Source organism: Parus major, chromosome 9 (genome assembly GCF_001522545.3).
Source record: "Parus major isolate Abel chromosome 9, Parus_major1.1, whole genome shotgun sequence".
NCBI classification, from domain to species: domain Eukaryota; kingdom Metazoa; phylum Chordata; class Aves; order Passeriformes; family Paridae; genus Parus; species Parus major.
The window spans coordinates 5,373,557-5,395,536 of NC_031778.1; the positions used below are offsets into that span (position 1 = coordinate 5,373,557).

At 51.2% G+C, this 21,980-nt stretch overlaps 1 protein-coding gene across 2 annotated transcripts in view; it reads right to left on the reverse strand.

Moving 5' to 3' along the window:
• The window catches only part of EPHB1 (EPH receptor B1), a 77,390-nt gene extending 59,614 nt beyond the window's left edge, over positions 1–17,776 (reverse strand). The window contains exon 1 of one of the 2 annotated variants that reach the window (XM_033516731.1): positions 17,627–17,776. In XM_033516731.1, coding sequence (XP_033372622.1) covers positions 17,627–17,684 — 58 coding nt within the window. In that variant the 5' untranslated portion in view covers positions 17,685–17,776. The remainder of the gene's footprint in view (positions 1–17,626) is intronic. The other variant, XM_015638147.2, reaches the window with a different exon arrangement.
• Between the last annotated feature and the right edge of the window lie 4,204 nt (positions 17,777–21,980).

Here is a 21,980-nt window from a genome sequence, read left to right on the forward strand (position 1 = left end):
ATTTCTATATATCAGGCGAGGACAAGTGTGCTCTATCAATTTGTGATGGGATGCATTAAGCTGTGGCTGCACAGCACAGTCCTGGCCTCCTCCAGGATCCCCCATCAGTGCCATGGATTTCAGCGCACAATGAAGATGCATCGCAACAGGGCAGGCGATAACTTAATGAAGCTCAGATTTGGGGGTGTTTGCTCAGCAACTACAGAACAACTTTATCAATAAAGCGCTGCCTGCTGTGCCGCGGGATGAAACGCTCTAATTGCAAGTGGCAAACACTCCCCACATCAGGATACAGTCAATTGAAATATGCTGCTTGATGTGCCTGAAAGAACCCAATCAAATACCTGCTTCCATTTTTGCAAGCATTCATACACATGTGTGGCAAGAGAAAAACCCAAACCAAAACCCCAGCCAAAAAAGTTCAGGAGGTGATGCCATGTCAGGACCATATGGACCAAGTCCTGTTCACAACTCTCACTCCACCTCCAGCCCCAGCATCTTCCCTTGGTTTCCAGGCTCTGAAGGGACCTGACCCAGCATGGGTACGTGATGTTGGGCAAGCTCAGACGAAGCCATACAATCCATTTATCATAATCCTACCAAGGAGAGAGACAGTAAATCAAAGAGACAACCTGCTTGCAAATAAATTACTGAGGGGAGGGAGAGGGGGAGAGGGATAGAAAGGAAGAGAGAGAGAACTGCACAGGGAGAGATAAGGGAAAGGGAAGGAAATGACAGAATTACCCAAAAATGCACACATCACAGGAAAAAAACAAACAAAGGGGATCAAATCAAATGGAAAGATAAGAGAAAAAAAGATAGGGCTTTCAATACCTTTTGTTTTCTAAATTGCAAGCCTATTTTAGAAAATTTGGAAACAAGTTTTCAACTATCAGGAACTCATTTGCTCCTGTCAGGACAGAATCAGTTGCTGATACCATACTTTTTATAATTGCACACAGGCCCGGGATACCCAAAATCCACACACACCATACACACAGGTCACCGTCCATACATCACCATTTATGTCTTGGCAACTCAAAGTCAAGCAGCAACAAGGGTTGAGAGAGCACTTTAATGAACACCCTGCCCCCTGCCCAAGACAGACCCAGCCATGCCAAGGGCCCATTGGGAGCAGGCAGATGATGTGGTGAAGAGAACATTTTTCCAGAACAATGTCACTATGCATTTAAATCCCCATCCCTGCTTTCTCAAGGCTGGGTTGCCAGCAAACCTCTCAGAATGCCACAGCCTGCCCCAGAAATCACCATATGTCAGGCTTGGCATATAACTCACTTCATCCTCCACAAGATGTGGAAGAGGAACTCAGCCAACCAGGGATGGGCAGAGGCTCTCCCAGAAACCTTAACCTCCAAATATCTTTGTGAGACTGCCTCGGAGAAGGTCCGGCTAAGTGGTGGAGAAGGTCTGGTTTGAAGAAAGATTACTCAGGGTGGGCAGAGCACTCATCTGGTCTTCAGCATCCATGAGATCACCCCTCAGGAGCACAGGGCAAAGCAGATGAAGGCTGAAGGTCAGGAGCCTGAGGATACTCTGTCCCGTGTCCATGTAGTCAGGTGGTTCCAGCACAGGCTGGGCACAGCGGCCTCACATCACTGGACTCTTTGGGTGTAGACCAGCTGGCTTGGACACCCACCTCACCAGCCTAGAGAACAAGGAGGATCCAGAACCCCAGACCATCATACATCCTGGGGCAGCACAGAGTCTTGAGAATAATCCAAACATTGTTGGGCAATGAAGCCAACAACTTCCTATTTTCCACTAGTTTTCCGTAGCTCACATCTTGGTCAACATCCAAGTGCACACGTGGGCTGCATGTGGTGTGCTCCAGCCAGGTTCAGTGGAAGCAAGCAAGCTCATCCACAAGGACATTCTGCCAGGAGCTCCTCTCTCGGGAAAAGGGAACTTCATCACACTATCAGAAAGCAAGGAACTCCAAAAAGAGATAAAAAATAATAAATACAAGCAGCATGTGAGATTTTGCAGACAAGGGCCATTGAAGCCTAATGAGTTCCATGGAAGTGGGCTCCTTATCAGCTGGGATTCCCTTGGAAATGAGAGCCTCTAAACACACAACTAGTCGTCTGAGAAGATAGAGCTGCCATAAACATCAATAGCATCTGCAATTACATGTGTTAGGATGAATTACAAGGATACACAGTCTTCATGCCTGGATCCACGAGACCCATGAAATTGCAGGCTATCTCCCAAGTGGGCTCCCATATGTCTTACAGGGGCCACATGCTTGGCTCCAAAGCCAACTTCCAGTGCTGGAGTACAGCGGGTGCACCGAGCTTCGGTGAATTCATGCGCCAGACCTGTCCCCCCTCTTTCCCCACAGCTCTCCTTCTCCACTGGATTTATTTTGCCTTACTCCAGGGTAGCACCGCCTGTGAGGAAAACTCTAAAAATCAAAACATTTATCCTGCGTTTCCCTACACGCCATCACATCTTTAGAGATTCAGAATGAGTCACTGTCTTGGACCATGTTCTCCCGGAAAGCTTCACGTTTGCTACAAAAACAGGCGTCTCATGGAGCCCTAAATCTGAAATGCCAGCCCTGCTGTCAGAGAGCCCTTGCACCTAGAGCTGCATCTGGCACCATCCAGCTCCTATTTACTAGATCTTATTTTAAAATGTCAGAGGGATTCTGCATGAGCCACAAACATGACAGACTGCTCAGAGCAAGCACTGCCAGGGGACTCAAGCTTAGCCCAGGCACAACTGTTCCCAGCGCAGTCAAGGGCTCCATGTTCCCCCAGCCACCAACACTTTTTACACCACCACAGACCAGCTGCAGCCACATTGATCCTCTATTTTTTAATGCAGTTTCTGACACACACTAAAGCCTTCTGGAGGACCAGCCAAAAATTTCATGAGTAACTAAGAACTAAAAAAAATAGCATTTCTGGTCCACCCATGCACAGGGGATCTCAGGGGGAGAAGTGGGAAAGCAGCAGGGTGAGAGTGGAATCACACAGGGATGCTCTGGCTGCGCTGGAGATGACGAGCGATCCGCAGCTGCGGGAGCTCAGTCGTCAAGGGGAGGAGGTGGAAATATTGAACCTCAAACGGAGCAAGCTGCAAAAGCGTCGGCTCCTGTGCCGCCCCCCAGCCCGGCGCCGGCCGTGCCGAGCATCGTCTCTCCGGCTTCTGCACCATATGGAGTCAGCTCGCGAGTGCAAACGAGGCAAAGAGCAATAAATCTGTGCCACCACAGCAGCACACGGGGCTGCTGGCAGCACAGGGAAGCCTTCGTCAGGACACGGATGGGATGGCGGAAAGCTCTGCCTGCATCCCTGAGAATGCCTTGGCGGAGAAGCCCATCACCCATCCAGTCCCCACCACCATCAGAAATGGACATGGCAAAGCCAACAGGTACATTGGAAAGGGCAAAGCACCCCATCAGCAGACCCTGCTGGGTTCTTTGCTCTGGATATTCCACATCCAAATGCTCTGGAATTCCCAAAATGCCCTGGAAACTCATCCTGGGCTCTCCCAACTTAACCTTTTTTTTTTTTTTTTTTTTTTTCTTCTCCGCTTTTTAGATTTGGACAAAACAATCAGCAGCCAGATCTGTAACTGTATCCTGCAACCTATCCAAAAAGCTTTCCTATCAGTCTGGGCTGCCTTTAGGAATGTACACACACAGCTGGCCTGGTGAGTGCTTGCTGAGATTTCTAAACACCCATTCAAATGATGGGCCATTGGGGCTGGGTTAAATCCTTGCCCAAATTCCCCAACAACAACCAGCAATTGTAACCACCTTGGAAGATGCTCTTCATCAACAGGGGTCAGGACCCTTTGTTGTAGGCTCATGGTGCATCATCCAAATGATGCCAGAAGCAGTGGGGAACAGCTGCCTGCCTCCCCAGCTCATGCCAGCACAGAGGCAGCACCAGGGATCTCCCCAGGCCAGGAGCCTCTTCTGTGAGAAGGGAGGAAACACGAGCACTACTCTAAGCCAACCTTAAACCACAAGATTTTGCTCAGCGCCATTCTTAGGCTGAGTTTTTTGGGCAAGCTGAAGTGCCCAGCTGAGCTGCTGCACAGCCACAGCTCCCATGGGCCCTGGGGGTGAGGAAGGGGAGGAGGAAGAGGAGGAGACTGGCAGGAGGTGCCACTTGGCAGCCAGCCTGCCTGGCACACCCCTGCCTCCAGTCCCAGCGCCTGCGCAAGCTGGGAAAAGGCTCCAGCATGAGGGCGGCCATCTGCGTGCCGGGATCTGCGCCAAGGCGGGTTCAGGGAGTATTTTTCCCCCTCCTCCTCAGGACAGGCTCCTTTCCCAAATGCTGACTTTACACACGGGTGACACTTCACCAAAAATCTTCAGCACAGTTGCAGGAGGTAACCAAGGAGAAGCCCCCCAGTCAGCCAGCCCAGTCACTGACCAAAGCCCAGGAAGTGCCTGCCATCTGCTGCAGGTGAGGGATGGTCCCGGCACAACCAGAACAGCTCCATTTCATGCAACACCAGCTCTGCTCATTTTTAAAGCATTGCTGGTTGATGATAAAGTTCCCCTGAAGCTCATCTCCATACCCACCTCTTCTCCTGATGACGGTGACCCATCCTCCCTGATTGTGGTTTCCTTGCTGAAATAAATCACTTTAAGTGCACATTGTGCTCTGGGTCTCATTACTGTTCATCATCTTCTGCGCAACGGAGCTGTCATATCCTCGCAAACTCTGTCACCTGGGCGACACAGGAGCCATTTGGGAGGGCAGGCAGGTGGGAAGAAAGCGTCCAGGGCTTGACAGGGTACCAGTTTCCCATTCCTCTCGTCTGCAGCATTTGAATAGTGGGCTTGCACCCCTCATGGCACAAAACCAAGAAGGAGCAATATGTGTCCAAGATGGAGTTAGTACACCAAGGTCCCAGACAGATGGTAGCAGGAGTGGCACACACACCTTGACGGCTAAGAGGGTCTTCCTTCAGTGAGTTTTGTCCCTGCAAAAAAGCCTCCTCCAGAAGAAGTGGAAGAAACTCTCTTCCCCCAGCTTGGAGTAGAAACATCTAAAGAAGGAGGAAGAGCCAGTCATAGGAGCAGCAAGATGGTCACCAATCCTTCTCCAGGCAGCACCACACTGAAGTCCTCATCATTTGAGGATGGGTGCTCTCAGCTCCATGAGGTTGCTCCAGATTAATCCAGATGAGAAGACTGGGTCATCCTACACACAGTAAATTAAAAGTTCCTTGCCAAAACCCCAAAAGGACCCACCAGGCAACAGCAACACAAAGGCACCAGTTTCCTGCCACATCACTTTTGAAAGGCAAACACTCAGAAAAAGAGAAAGGGAGTGATTAAGGCTGCTGCTAATCTTGGAGTGTTCACAAAGATGGGTCTGCTGGGCTTTTATCAATGACAGAGTGTAGGTACTACCGGCCTCCAGTGGTCCCATGAGAGCTGGGACCAGCCTGGAATGAAAGGCCAACTCACACAACCAGGAAGGTGCTGCTCACTCATAGCCATGCTGCCAATGCCTGCATCGCTCTGCATCAGCACCGCTCCCTGGGGAAAGAGCCTGATGTTTGGGAGCGGGCAAAGCTTTGGGTTTCCCAGCAGGTACTCAACACCTACAAAAATCCTGGAACACAGCTGTGGTGAAGACACACTGCTGTCACACCTGCCACAACATTCACACTTGTCTAAAACACTACATTTCACTCATCCCATCACACCTTCACAGGAAAACACCCCTCACTGCTCTGGTGACCACAGCAAGAGAAGACCCCGAGAAATATAAACAGGAGAAAAACCCCCACAAATGCACAAGATCCCCAGAGACACAGGAGAAGACCCCCAGACACATCATCCATCACTGCCAGGAAGGATTCCCCAGGTGGTCCCTGGGGCTCTGCTCAGCTCTCCCAGCATCCCACCCCACCATCCCAAGCATCCTGCTGCAGCCTGGAGACCCCTGTGCCCCCTCCTCGCCCAGGGCAGTCGCACACATGTTCACACACACCAGCACGAAGTGGGAGGGGAAGCCAGGCTGCAGGAATAACAGAGGCACACAAACAAAAGAGCACAAGCCATTAATCTGGGTGAACCAGAGGAAATGAAATCATTATGTCTGCAGCTACAACATCCCGAGGAACAAATTTCCTGCCTGGATAATAAATGGATTCTTTTGTTTCACGTTAGCCCCAATCACATGACTCTCTTGGCCTATTCCTCATCCAAAACATCTTGCTGTATAAATACCCAGACGGGTTTGAATTTCAGCTGCTAAAAATATGTTTTAATTATAATAATATATAATAATAATAATAACCCAAAAAAAATAAATAAATCTGGATCTACAGGCTCCCCTTGCCTCCTAAACAACCTCTGAAGGCTTTCCAGCAGGCAGGCAAGCAAACAAAAAGTCCCAAATTGCCAAAAACAGCTGAACAGCACAAATGAAGCCTTTAAAAAATGACTGAGGCACCTGAAAGCAGCTCCAGGTTAATACTTGCAATAAATAATCCCTGACAGAAGAAAAATGATGGGTGCATGAAGATTTGAAGCACCGATGGCCCAGAAGTGTCTCCTAAGTACCTCCCAGAAGCAGGACGGGACCAAAGACACATGGCATATCAATGACTGCTCCAACCTTGGGGCTCTGCAGGTTTGCTTCTGAGCCAGGTTTTCTTCTGGTGGCTCACTAGGACTTGGGATTTATCCATTGGACGGATGGGGGAAATGCAAGATCTGGCCTCCTCTGGCTTGGCAAGATGCTCCTCAGCTGCAGGAGTCTCCAGGGTTGCAGACCTTGAAGAGAGCTGCTTGAATGACTGCTTCCAACCATCCCTTTAATCTGCAACTCCATCACATCACTCACTTAAAACCACTTTTGCATCTAATTGCATATTTTGCTTCAGCTTTCAGCTTCTTTTTGCTCGCCTTCCCAGCTTCACCAACACATTGCAAGCACTGCAACAAGTTTCAAAACAAGACACGGTTTTGAAGCCAAACATCAAAGCGCCTTGGTACACGAAGTCTAAATTGTTTGGATGTTAAAGACAGACCTCCACACAGGGGAACAAGCTCAAAAATTCCCTCCAGCTAGCAGGCAGCCATGGGCAGAAGATCAAACCCACCATGCTCAACCACAGCTCTTACTCAGAGTTGGACTTGTTCTCCATCACCCCAAACATCCCAGCACCCAATGACTTCTCTTCAATTTCACACAAACACACACACACAGAGGAAACCCCTGGTACATCACACTAGCAGAACCTCAATTTCGTTTTCCTTTGAGGGTCATCTTTAATTCCAAATATATTCTGGATGCTGGGGAAAGCGTCCAAGAACAGCTGCTGCCTCATTTCTGTCACTTATCGCCACTGTTACTTCAAGGAAGGGGAGGGGGGGGGAAAAGGGAAAAAAAAAAACCAGCACTTGGAAACTAAATATTTACACACCCACACAGGCTAATCCCAGCAGATCCAAGGGTGGGAAGCCTATTTAAAAAACATCCCTAATTACTTTCCCATTTTAAAGAGAATAATCTGGCCATTAGCTCAAATGCTTTACTTAAGTAATCACTTATTTTTCAAGAGGAATAATCTGCTGGTGTGTGCACAGACAGGACAGGGGACTGAGACACCATTTTTATACCCTTTTCTCACGTACAGCTGCTGACAGCCAAGTGGCACAGAGGGGTTGAAGGAACCGAGGGGAGTCAGGAAGTCAACACATGCCACCCTTGGGAAGCCACCCCTGGAACATGGACAGAGCCACCTTATGCTCTGACACCTCGCCGGTCCCTGGATTGCACCACAAGGAAACTTTGTTGGGGAAAGAGGGGGAGTCTCAAGGCAACATGGGAAAGAAAAATGGGAACAGACCCCAAACACCTCAAAAGGCAATCGATCCCCTCACAACAATGCTCTGACAAACACCCCCATGCTTCCCACCAGTGCCAGGAGCAGGGAAACACAGCAGGTTGATACTGCAAAATACTGATTTATCAAGAGCATCTTTCAGTCCCTTTTTGCTGATGTATTAACAAAACATTCTCTTATCAGAAAATAAAGTGGTTTCTGCTGGAAAAAAATGTCAGTAATCCAGACATGTGGATGTATTGAAGGATTCTCAAAGTTCCCCTTGTAACAGCAAAGCAAAGAGCAGCAATTTGCTAATTGGCAACAGCCGCTATGCTGCTCAAGGAAAGGGTTGGAAACCTGAGGATGGGCAGAAGTTTGATTATAAGACACGCATGGTGGATCATTTAGAAAGATAAAACCACGCTCACTCTGCCGCAGCCAGCTATTAAAAGTGGAGAATGTTATTTCAGGTAATAAAGAGCAGGACCTGAGGACCAGCCTGGGAATTCAAATTTACAACTTGTATCATATTCATCTGCTGTAAAACTCCACCTAGTTTATAAGTTTCTCACCAACTTCATAAAACATGTTTTATTATTATTGTTTTCTGACTCTCCTGCCTTAATAAAATTCCTCTCCCAGCCTGTGTGGGTGTTGCATTATAAACATTTGCACTTTGATTCATTCAAGACTGCAGAAAGCTTTCAAGGTAACCTATTAGGAATACCTTAAATGGTTCAAAGACATCCCAGTTTCCCCTGAACGCCACAAAGCTTTAAAGAACAAAATAAAAACGTGCCTTGCTGCAGACCACCTCCAAAAATCTGCTGGGCTGGTGACTCAGGAGATGGGAGTGACCATGCAGGCCAGAGAGGAGGGGCCCAGAGTGGGAAAACAGAGGAGTTATCAGGGCACAGGGTAAGGTGGGCACCCACCCATCACTCCCCAAGCCCCCTCACCAGGGAGATGGAGAGACTTATTAACAAAAGATTATCTTGGGAATGATGTGAGTGCATCTCACTGGTAGGAGGCAGCCAGACCATTTTTGGGGATGCTGCCGATTGGTTCCCACTGGTGGGAGGCAGCTGGACTGTTTTCAGGGATGCTGCCAAGTGGTTCCCACTGGTGGGAGGCAGCCAGACCATCTTCCCACAAGTTAAAGACCCAACCATGCAAAAAGCAGGGATTTCCTCATCCCTGATCAGCCCTGGCAAGCGGAGCCCAGCAAAGAAAACAAAAAAACCAAAGCAGAGCTGGAGAGGGCTGGAAGCAGCAGCACCTCTCTCAAAGCAGCTCCTTTTCCTCAGCCATAGCCCACTGAAGTTATGAGCAGCTTTCCATGGCTTTGAGCAGGCTCTGGAGCCAGGCTCTGAGCAGCCTCCCTCCCGCGGGCGCGCAGCAGCGCCGCCAGCGCAGCAAAAACCCACGCACGGATTGAGAATAAAAGCTGAGTTTTAGAAGGATACAGAACACCCTTAACTCGTGTCCTTATAGCTCCCAGCAGCCACCTCCTCTCCTCCAGCAAGTCGGCTGCAGCATCCAGGGGCCGGGGGGCACTGCCAGCCCGTGGACAGAGCTTGGCAGGGCTCGACCTGAGCTGGGTCCAAAGAAAAAGACACTTTAATGCCTTCAATTCCTGCTTTTCTCCATTTGACTGAGCAACAGGGAGGCTACCTGGCACAATGCGCATGGCTCAAGGAGCCACACATCCCTCCCCAGGAAACACAGTACAGAACTGATCCTCTTTTATTTCATTAAAGCAGAAATGACCACTTTACAGTCCATCTCTGGTCACAATAACATCATTGTATGTGACTTCACAGTGCCTCTGTTGAGAGCCTGATGGGCTCATACGTCTTAGACCCCCGCCAGCAATTTCAGCTCAAGGAGCAAACCACAGGCAGTAAAGGCCACAGATCTCCAGGAGATTCACCCACTTGTGTAGAGCTTCACTCTGGAAAATTTCAGCCAAACTCCACAAGCTGGGGAAGAGATCTGTGCTCCAAGTTCACTTGCAGCCAGGTAATGCTCATAATTTCCAGGACTAAATAAAAACTGCTTAAAAAATAATCACAGCAGAAGAGCAGGGATGGTAGCCACATGGTAAGGGCAAACACAGCTATAGAGCAGCCTCTCCAGCTCCATGGGTACATCATGGGAGGGAAAGGTCCTGGACTTGTCAAAACCATCACAGGAAACACTTCTGACAGTACAATTGTGACAATTTTGTTACTTCCAAACACATTTGTTTCAAATTAAAAGCAAACCCAGCACCAAACAGAGCACTGCAAGAGCATCCCACTCGTGCTCTCTCCCTGCATGTTCATCCCGTTCCTTGGGCATTTGGAAATAAGAAGCTACAGAACTTTGGTGAAAACACCAAGGTCAGGCCCAGACTGTCTCCAGTACATCAGGCTGTGTCCCTCTCAGTTCCCCCCGTTCAGAGGGCAGGGATTGCCCAATGAGCCCAGATCAGCCCCCCACAGCCAGCCCCATTCTCCTCCAACCCCCTGAGAACAGGGTTTCCCTTTTAACTCCACTGCTGAGTTCCCAGTTTTCCCGGGGAAGATGTAATTCACACCCCTCTGCCTGTTCCACGGTGATTTAATGTCTTTTGAGCAAAATGCAATTATCCTCATATCAACAGGGCCCTAGTGAGGATGATAATGAGCCGGCTCCAACCCCGCAGCTACGGAAGTGGCTGAAGCAAGCAGAGGCCTCGAGTAATCAAAGGCCCGTCCCTGGCCTCTGATTGCTGGAAAAGAAATGAGAAACCTCCATAAAACTTCAAACACTGCTGTTCCCTGCTCCATCCCTCCACCCATGGTGTGGGTTTTAGCACCAGGAGAGGAACAACCAACACAAGCTGCAGGTACCCCCAAATTCATCACACCCAGCTGCATTTTGGGTGTCACCTGCCAGGTCACCCCACGGCAGAGAGCGAGCACGGGGACACTGACCTGCTGATCCAAGCAGACACAGCAGCCCTGTTTGCCCAGGTTTTGGGGCTCAAGGAGAAGCAGCCCACAACCCTGAGTTGAAGGTGACTTGCCCTGCCCCAGGACACACAAATAAAAGCATCCCACTGCTCCACCCTGCGAAGAAAATAGAGAAAGGGAGGGAAAGACTTGGACATGCAACAGGTCTTGGGCTTTGCAGGACTTCAGAGGCTTCCTGGGAGACAGCAGAGCCAGGAGCATGGAGCACCCAGTGGGCTAAGCTGCCCATCCTCTCATAAAAATAGTATATAGTCAGGCCAAGACACCAAATCCCAGCCATGCTTGGAGCAATCCAAGGAAAATGCTTTGAATTATCAAAATTATCAAAATTAAAAAATGGTTTGAATTATCCAAAGCTTGGCTCCCAGTTGCTGCTGGGATGTGGCACAATGGGTACCAGTGCATTGGAGAAGCAGGTGGGATGAGAGAAGGGCTTTTGAGGAGAAATCATCATAAAACAATCCTTTGAAATTGTGATTAAACCCCCATCAAGGATGGCAGGAAACAGCTTGCAAGTGAAGATTTCCACAGCCTCTTACCTATTCCCACCCTCCACTTTTACTCATTGCATAACAAATTAAAGCTTCATAAGCTCCAGCCACCAGTAACCCTGACTGGATACCTCCCCAGATAAGAAACATTTCCTTCACTAACTAATGAGCACATACCTGGGGCATTTACTAATGCCAAATTATTTGGCCTGGATATTGCCAAATAATAAATAAATAAATAAATAAATGGAATCCTAGAATCCCAGAATGGTTTGGGTTGGGAGAGACCCACAAGATCATTTTGTCCCTCCCCTGCCTTGCCATGGGCAGGGACAACTTCCACTAGATCTTAGTAATAACCTAAATAACCTTAACATTGTTAAAAATCACCAAGATTAACTTAATACCACGTTTTTTTTCTGCCCCCACCCAGAAAGACCTGGAAAGGACTCATCCTGCTTATTGAGACTGAGAAGGGAAAAAAAGCAAATTAACACTTATCAATTAACTAAAACCAATCTTAACCCTCACCTCTTCCAAACAACTGCTTGCCATGACCATCCATTGTGACATAAGCGCACAGTACAGAGATGTCAACCATGGGATGGCTCTGGGACTCTCCTCCCAAACCAAGAGCACCCTTGGTTTAAGTTGGAATAAGTGAAGCTGAAGGACACTCATCTTCCTTGTCCAGGGCTCAGCACAAGCCCCTTCCTCTTTGAACTGCTGCCTCTGATTTTTCACCATGGGGCTCCCAGCAGGAACTTATTAAAGCCAGACCAAAGCACGTCTTGCTTTAATAGTAATTAGGTCACCCTGGGTTGTGGGCTTAGCAGGCAAAACTATAATTATTTAGAAACATCAAGTTTAAATGCTGAAGAATCTTAATGGAGCTGAGCTAATTAACCAATTTCAACTAAGTAACTGATTAGCTTAAAAAGAAAAAAAAAGATAAATCAATGATCATAGACAACAACATTTTCTTTTAACAGCCTTTCTTGCAACAATTCTCAATTGCACAAACTGAGCCCAACAACCCCTGCTAACCAAATATTATTGTAATTAAATATTCAACAGAAAGCCTCTTCAATTATTCAAAAGACTGATAACACTTGGTTCTAATTGGGGTGGTGGGAGAGGTTTCCAGAAGCAGCGACTGCGTGCACCATCCAGCTCTGGTCGCTGACGCAAACCCACAGGTCGTAGCATCAGCACAGGGCACCCCTCCCATGCCTGGAAACAACCTGGGGGCAGATGGATGAAAACAGACCAGATGGTGCACAGGCTTTCTGGATTCCTGTTATTAGACCAAAAATTTAGGGGACTAATGGCCAGTTTCCAGGTTTCACACCGCTTTCCAGTGGTAGCTTTATTCCCCTGACAGAGGGCTGGGATGAAAAGCAGGCCCTGGTGTATCATTATAATTCACTAAGCAGCATTACCATAGGAAATTACAAATTAGCTTTTCAGCAAAGGATACGGACATATTTAGATTAGCAATAGAGAAACTACAGAACCTTCCAGCCCATTCATCAAAGCTCTTGTAGCTCCAACTTTCAGGGAAATGAAACAATAATAAATATTGAGCAGGGAAAGTTAATCTCCCCTGAACGCACTTTAATAATTCAAAAGTTGTGAGAAATAAATAAATAGAGCACAGATCCTTTTGTGCCTGCAAAACACGTGTCCTGTTATTCTCACTATTTCCCATGATGTGTCTTAGTGGGAAAATGGATGGTGACCAAAATAAAAGAGCTCCAGAACCTCAGCTGTGGCTGTGAGCAACATTTACAGGGAAGGAGGGAGCCCATCCACACTCTCCACTTATCTGGAAAGCCATGGAGCTAATTTGGGCAAGAATTTGCTCCCACTGTCCCCAAGGAAAGGGCTGTGCTGTCTTTACCTGCTGTCTGCACCCGCTCTGCGCCCATTCCCTTCCCTGCACACTCCCAGGCAGCCTCTCAAGCTGCTCACTTCTGGAATGACTGTGGGTTTACCCCTAAAAGCTGAACAATGCAATAACCAGCTCAGTCCAGGGGCCACCCAAAGTCACAGCTCTCTCCTGACACTACTCTGCCATCACTCCATCCCCTTCTGCACCCTTCTGCTCCCACACTAACCTGGGACGCCTGTAAGCAACACTCACTCCAACCTCCTACCATTGCAGCTGAGGAGATGCCTTCCCAAATTGCCACCCAGTCAACATCCAACCTTAATATTTGCCTTGGCCAAGTATTGATGCGTGCAACCCTTGAGAGCTCTGTTTGCAGCAGAACAAGGTCAAATTGAAATGCACTTTCAAATCTTAATGAATATTTGGGGGAAGCGTTTCCTCCCGCAACCCCAAGTATTTACCCAGCCTTGCTGTGCTGTTAAATGACTCCTCATACCAACACTGTTTAGAGGGAGCAAAGCACCACCTTTGGACAACATCACACGGTTTTGGGAGTTCCTGCAGGATGCCCTTTCCATGTGTGCTGAGCTCAGGGTACCCACAGCTGGGAAAGCTGGCTGGACTCAGCCAGCGCAGTGCACACACACCACGAGAGCCTCAGCCTCCCTCTAAGCACCACTTCCACCAGCCTCATCCCACAGCACTCCCACTGCACCAGGACTGGGTCTCTGAGACTTTGCTGACCTGACTAGCATTGAGTTACCCACTGTCCAAAGCATCATTTCCCCTTTTTCATCAAATCTGAATATTTCTTTAGCTTACAGAACCCATCTCTGCTAGAAACATCTATTATTCAGCACCGTAGCCTGGTCCAGATCCAGACAAACATTTTTGGCCTCTTTCATCATCAAACATCTTATTTTCTCCCGATTTCTAAGACCAATGGAAGGGTTTTATTCTGTCCTGTTGTGGTGTCAGGAGCTTCACCCAGGATGGGTGAGAGGCACCTCTGGCAGCTCATGCCACAGTAGACAGGGCCACTTAACACATGGGAGAGCATGCAGCACTCCAATATCCAAAAGAACAGGAAAACACAGTCCCCACCTTCTCCATGAGCAGAGCTACCAGGAACTAGTAACAAAACAAAACAAAACAAAACAAAACAAAAAAAAAAGCAACATAAGCACCTGCAATGTCAGGCCCCTTTTCTATGACTTGACAAAACACTTTCCCTTCAGGCTGACAGGATCTGGATTCACTCATCATGCCAAGAATAAGGGTTTTCCCCTTAGGGCTTTCTTTTTTCCCCCCGCAGTTAGTTTGAGCAAAGAAAGCAAGAGTAAACGGACAGCTGAATAGTAGCACTTGCAAATTCCCATGAAGGTTACCATCTGCACTTACAAATTCCCTCCTGAAGACTTATTTCTAGCTTCTCCTTGAGAAGGGCTGAGCTCGGGGCGGAGCAGCTGGGCAAGAGGTGGGAGCCCACAGGGCTGAGGGAAGGGAGGCTCTCAGCCTGCTCGGCACAGGCACCGCTCCGGCGCCTGGTGGAAGCGCAGGAAGCCCGAAGGATGCCTGCAACAGATGTGTGCATCCCGAGCCAAGAGGGAGGAGAGCGGGCGGCCAGGGACGGAGCAGAAGCCAGGGATGTCGCTCTCCAGTCAAACCCCATCCCTGCTCCTCTCCCGGGTGACAGTTCTGAAGCCGGTGGATAAGCAGGGGAAGAAAAACTAAGCTGGATTCACCTGCCCCAAGCAGGGCTTTCCACTTCCCTCCTGTGCTCTGCTTATCATGATGCTGCAAGCAGAGAGAGAAAATCCTGGATTTTAAAAGAGCAGGTGCAAGGCAGGGAGATGCGAGCAGGCCAGGCAGGAGAAACAGAGTACGTGGAGGAGCTGCACCAAAATGGTCATCAGCCTCATCTGACCTACCAACAGCTCCAACCCGAGTTAAAACACGTAACATCAGTCCATTACCACCCTCTCTATATGCTAAGTGGATTGTATTTGGTTCAGCTAACAGAGAGAGAGCACACCAGCAGCTCCTGAGTTGATTGCAGGGTGTGGGAGAGACAGAGTATTTGGTGCTGTCATCTTCTCACATCCTTCCTCCTCTTCACAAGCCACAAAAAAAAAAAATTAAATTACTACAAACGTACAGGTGTCCAGCAAAAAGGGGTCAGCTAAACCACAGGATTTAGTAAAAAATTAAGGAACCATTAAAAAAGTCAGATAAGTGACTATATTACATCCAGGTTTGTGAGCTGCAGGCAATGAGTTAGCAAGGTTTCATGGAGAATAACGAGGGTGGTTTGGAGGCAGTCTGCACCCTGACCCCAGCTGCATCCTCCTCCCAACTCCAGCCGGGCCCAGGCCCCCAGATGCCTCCCCCAACATCACGAAAAAAAGACTTTTTGTCTCGTTGGCTGATTTGGGATGCGGGGAGCCATCCCTGGCTCAGCTGCTCCTGCAGCCCAGGGCAGAGCAAAGCGCCAGCCGTGGCTTTGCCGTGCTGTTAGAGGGCTGCCGACTAATTCAGCCTCGCCGATGTTCCAGGGGAAAAGCCAGACCCCAGGGCAAGGCAGGTCCTAGGAGATGCTCCAGATCCATTAGAGAAAACCATGTTTCAATCTAGCAAATTCAACCTCTGTATCAAAAGATTCAGTAAGATTTAAATAAACCACATAAAAAGGCATTTTCTTTATATGACCACATAACCAGACTCTCGCCTTAACTCCAAATCAGATTTGATTGCTCTACCTCAGAAATTCCCCATCCAAAATTTTCCCTGAAATCTGAAATCTCTCCTAGGATACTACTTTACTATCCAAGCAACTTCCTCAGCAGAGTAGAAATTATCACCACTCCTCAACAGGTTCGGTCCTGGGCAGGGACACCGACTCTGCCAGCGCTCCCGGGGAGAGCTGGGGAACACCCTGAGTGGCACCCAGGAGTGCCTTCAGACCAGGAGGGAGCCGAAGTCTCCCATCCAGCCGCAATTCCAGCAGTGCCTCAAGCCGCTGACGCTGCAAACGCCGGCGAGCGAAGCGCTGCTAACAGGTCTCGTCTTTTCGTGCGCGGCTTCGCCACCGAGCAAACGCGCGCTCGGTGCATCACGCATGGCACCAGCACTCCCACCTCCAGGTATTCCTACAGAGATGTCATGAGGCAGCCCAAGAAATACGAAAAGCAAACACGAGTGTCAGCCAACAGCCAGCGGAAAGGGGATGCTGCATCAAGCGGGCCTGCCCGCCACGATCCAGCAGCCGTGCTTGAGAGCAGAGCGGAGCTGCGGCCAAATCCCACCGGAGCAGCATTCCAGCTCCTGAACCAGCTCCTCGCTGCCCGAAGCTGAGCCAGTCTCCTGCCATCTCTGATAGCTTCCAGTTCAGCCACAACCGTACTCATGAAAACCTACCAAGGAGGGCCAGCCCCACGACTAACCCTGAGCATCATCTCCCCCACCTGCGCGCCTCTCGCTGCTCACAACCGAGGGGCTGCACCTCATCCCCTGCGCGCAGCCACCGCTCCAGCGCTCGGCAGCCCCTGCCACGAGCTGCTGCTGTACCGCCAAGAAAGGTGGCAGCGGCAAAATAAAGAGAAAAAATAATCGAAGCAATACTTCAGGAGCCATGCCGGGCACGGAGCAGCGACACAGCACCAAGGCTGGGGTGAGCTGGCTGTCCCACCAGGCCCACCGCCCGGAGCCCGGGTCTCGGCTGCAGGCACCTTCCCGCTGCCCAGCCAATTCCACGACCAAGCGGGAGACGGGGAAAAGATCCCAGCCCACTGGCACGAACCGTGCTGAGAGGACGAGCACGCACCTGCTCCGTGTGACCATGGCCCGACCTCGCGTCCCCCGGCTCAGTTCATCCCCAGAAACAGAGACCACCTGCCCACGGCTCCTGGCGCATCCATCCTCCGCCGGGGCTGGGAGGAGGAGGGTTGGCAGAGGCGGCTCCGTGCACCGCCACGGCCCCCAGAGGCGGCCCCACCACAGCCCCGGGGACCAGAGGGGACCCAGACGGCGCTCCGAAAATGGCCCCACCTCGGTCCCGGGGACCAGAAGGGACCTCGGAGGTGACCCCACCGCGGCCCCGTGCTGGGCTCCGCAGGGAAGGGGAGCAGAGCCGGAACTCGCCCCACGGGGATGAGGGTGGGTTCCCTCCTCATCCCCGAGTGAGCACCGGCCCACTCCCGAGGGCACGGGCTGCCAGCACCGCCCGCGGGCCAGGTAACCCGGGCTGGCACAAGAGGCCGGGGCCACGGGGCCGGGATCCAGCCCCGTGCCGGTGCCTTACGGCGGGGGAGTCGCTCCTCGCCTGCTCCCCAGCTGCAGACGCCGCGGGCGGCGCGGAGACCCTCGGCTCAGCATCCCACCCGCTCCCGGTAGTCCCGGTCGCCCCTCACCTTCCACGGCGGCCGCGGCGGCGGCCAGGCAGAGCAGCACCACCAGATCCGCAGCCATCGCCTCCTCGGGCCCCGCAGGCGTCAGCCGCTACCGGCGGGCGGCCGTGAGCGGGCATGGGGGGTGAGTCCGCGGGCCGGGCGGCTCCGGGGCAGGGCGGGCCGGGGCCGCGGACGGGACGGGCCGGTGGCAGTGCCGGTGCCGCTGCCCGCCCGCCCGGGTCACATCGCCGCCGCGAGTGGCGCGCGCGGCCACGCCGCCGCCGGCCCCCGCCGCCGCCCGGCCCCGCCCCTGCCGCCGCCCCACCAATCCCCGCGCCCGCCTGGCCACGCCCCCGCCGCAGCCTCACCAATCCCCGCGCCGCGCCCCGCCTCGGCCACGCCCCCGCCCGCCGCGCGCGCCCGTACGAAGGGGGACGGCGCCCCCTGGCGGCCCAAAGACGCCCCCTCACGCCGTGTCTCCCCTCAGCGGGACCCGCGACGGGACGGACCCGGCCCCGCAGAGCCGGGACGCGGCGGGGGACGGGCGGGGACAGCGGCGGGGACGCGGCAGCGGGATCTCATTGCCGCAGTCCCGCTCCCTTCTCTCACCCCCGAAAGGAATCTGGAGCGACCGGTCAGCCCTACAGAGACGTGGCCCCTCTGCCCAGCCGCCCCCAGCATGTTCGCTCCCCTCACGCTCACACACTGCCGCCACAGGGGTCGGACACAACGCGGGGCCCCCTCAGCCTCCTGCCTTCTCCTCCACGGCGCTCACCCTTCGCTGGGTATCGCTCCGGGCGCCGCGGCCAGATGGGCACCGGGGAGCAGCGGCCTCGCTCGGGGAACACCGGGACGCTCAGCACCCCTCAGCAGCAGCTCCGTCACTGCCAGCCCAGGGCCGTGCCCTGGTACCCACAAGCCCAGCCAGAAGCGATCTACGTCCATGGCCTCCAAATAGAACCATCCAGAAGGACGCTCTCCCTGGTCAGCCTTAGCAGGGCTCAGCATGCTTAGCAGGGCTCCGCCACGTCTCCGTTCCCCACCCGACAGCAAAGCTGACCCCGGCCCTCCTCCTCAGGGATCCGTGCAGCCGAGCACACGCGGGTTACGGGAAACAGCGCGGGCAGGGCAGGCAGTGAGGGTTCATTCCGGTCACGGCCGCTCGCCTGCCGCCACGGTGGGACCAGAAACCCTGCAGAGACATCGAACGCTGGAAAGTCGTCAGCTTTTAAGGGAGGGAGCGTGCAAAAAACAGTCAGCGGTGCCACGGGAACAAGAGTTTTCTTTTTGCGGTTGTGCAAAATATATTTTCAAGCAGCTCCTATTCAGCTGAGCAAATAACAGAAAAAAATTGCCAAGAACCTTCTGGCTAAGTTTTAAGGAAATTTGCTTTCATCTTGACAACCCTTCTTCATTTCCTTCCCATGAATATCTCAGCAATCCAGTTTACTCACTCAGAGGATCACAGAAAGAAAACTGTGAAGTAAATGTCAGTATTATTTGCATCTTTATCCAGTCTGCCATAAAAGCAACACCATGTTATTTATCTGATCTAGCACAACTCAGTAACAGCTCAAGTATAGAATATTCATGATGTGCAAAGCAAAAAAATGTTAATCGTTTGAGAATACAAGAGGCAAGAGGCAAAAAGCTGAGCCTGTGAGTTATCCAGAGAAGTGCCTCATTTTTTTTTGGGGGGGGGGGGTGGGAAGGGAGTTTCCTCCTAAATAATAGTTAGCAACTGAAAACCTTGCATTCAGAAACTAACAGTTGACCAAAAAAAGCCTGACAATTTCTGTAGGGTAAAAAAAAGAATAATACATCAATATTCTTCTGATTTCTTTTCAGCTGGCCAAAGAATTGGCTACGCTGGGTGAAAGCCAGCTGTGTTTGTTCAAAATGTTTTCTGTTCTGTGAGCTTTGCTCCAAGTCTCCCAACAGCAAGGCTGTGATTCTCCTGGAGGACACGTCTCTGAAAAAGCCGTGTACCATCTGGGGGTGGAAGTGGGAAGGTGGCAGCATCCTGTCACAGGGCCACTCTTCCCTGCACACCCAGTGAGATTGTCACCATCTGCCCCAGAGACAGTGCCTGTCAGTGTCCCCTTGGAGGGCACATCAAGGGCATTAAACCTGATGGGTTTTTGGGGCACAATTTTGTTCTGTTTTCCTCTCTGAGCCAGCCACGTGTGGGAGGCAAACACCCCATGGAAGGAAAAACCACCCTCTGGGCTACCAGCAACCTCCAGTTCTGCCCACCAGGACCCTGTGCAGGAAGGACAGGGGGCACAGACCTGCTCAGAGCATGAGCAGCCCCCCAGAGGGAAGGCTTGGGGTGGAGCTGTGCCCGGGGTGCACGGCCAGTCCCTCTGTGCTCACAGCCCACAGCGCATTGAGATGGCAGCAGTCAGCTGCCAGAATTAGCTCTGTCTTAATTAACAGCTTTGCCTTTGTTCTCAGATGCTGCTTCAGGCGATGCCAAAGCCTTTGTGGAAGATGAAGATCTGGGATCCCAGTGAAAGGAAGCATCAAGACTTATCATATGGTGAGGCACAGATATCCTTCTCAAAACACCCTTGTAACCACCTTTGAGAGCAGAGGGGTCACAGGCTGTGCCAGTCCCTGTTCATCCCCACCACACTGGCTGTAACAGGACCAGCTGAAGCACAAACGTGAATCACATCAGGGCATCCTTGTGTATCTGGTGGCAGCAACCATGCTACAAGGGAGGCTCTGGGGGGGTCACCCCAACCTCTTCGAGCTGGGAAGCAGCAAACCCATGCTCTAGGAGCCTGATATCTCCTGTGACAGGTGAGGGGTGCCCAAGGTTCCCGCCCTGCACCAGAGCTACCACCCTGCTCAGACTGGGAGCTCACTGGGATGGTGCCCTTGGTGGCAGAAGAATCCTGTGAGCCGCTCACTAATGCAGGAGCAGCTCAAAACACGATAAAGGTCAGACAAACCTCCCCTGCATCAGCCTCACAGAGCAGCAGAGCTGGCAGAGGACACGGGAGCCTCCCCAGCCAGGACAAACACAGAGCTTAAGCAGCCCTGACACTTCCGGTTTATTTTCCAAGATGAGGCCAGGCCTGCAGGGAGGGCAGAAAGCTTTTCACACAGCGCAGGAGCACTGCTCCTGAATCCCTAATCCTGCCAAGGCAGCACTGACTGCTCCCAGCAGCTTGCATGTGCATTAATTGTAGAGGAAAAGCCTGCACCTACAGCATCTTCCCAAGAGTCAAAGCCTGAGGAGCTGGTAAATCCTCTCCCTGATAAGAGAGGCAGATCCCTTCAATATTCCAGCGTTCCAGATTTGTCTGGTGTGCACCACATAACAAGAATCAGGTGAGACAGGTAACAAGGGCAATGCTGGCAAGCAGCATCCAGCCCCTCCAGCACCTCCTGTGCAGTTCAACCCCTGCAAGTCCAAATAAATGTAATATGATGTAATAACATTAATTAGCAGCATTAAATGCTCAGTGTATTCAAGGCACAACTCAGCCACTTGGCACAGTGCAGCCCAAACTGCTTACAGTTCTCCCAGGGGAAATTACCTCAGGGAGACTTCTGGGCTTAAATACCATTGGGAAGCTGAAGGGACAGAGGAAGGGAGAGAAGTTATTGTCCTCTCCAGGCATTTAAAGAAAATTCAGGTGTCTTATCAGAGCAGAAGAAGCTGTAGGAAGGACAACTCCTTTGTCATGTGAACAATTTGTGGACTAAATTGAAGCAAGACGTGAAGAAAAAGTAGGTGAGATGAAGGTTAATTTGGCAACCGGAGTGAGAACAGAGGGAGCTGGGGTATGGAAGAGTCTATTAATTCCCTAGGCAAGAGACGCAGCCTGAGCCAGGCCACGGAGTAACTCCTCACACAGTACAGAAAGATAAATTGCAGGTTCTGCTGGTGGAATATTCTGTTTATTAAGTTCCAAAATAGGAGACAGTCAAGTGCCAAGTGCCTTGAGCTTCTCGGTGCCTGAGAACATATTAATCACTGGTGGGAGCAGTGTTCAGGCAGCTCTGGTGTGACACCAGGCATCATGTAACGGGATGGGCACGCCACATCCTCCCCTCCACACGTCCACAGAGACACCTGCTCCTCTAGCAATGGACAGCAAAGACAGATAAAGATCAGCAAGTTCCTTTAGGAGAAAAAGAATTCACTTTGTTTTATAGATGGTGCAATTTCTGCTACTTGGCTTTTCATCTTAACTGGGTTTTTCAGAGCAGTTGCAAGTCCCAGCAGACCTGCCAGCCATGGGACAGATCAGCCATGCCACTTTCTCCTCATTTTCCTTTTCTTGCTAGGATCTCCAGGTGGAAAGATCTCTTTGTTCCCTTTGAAGGCAGAGGACTAACAAAGGCAAATGCAAAAGAG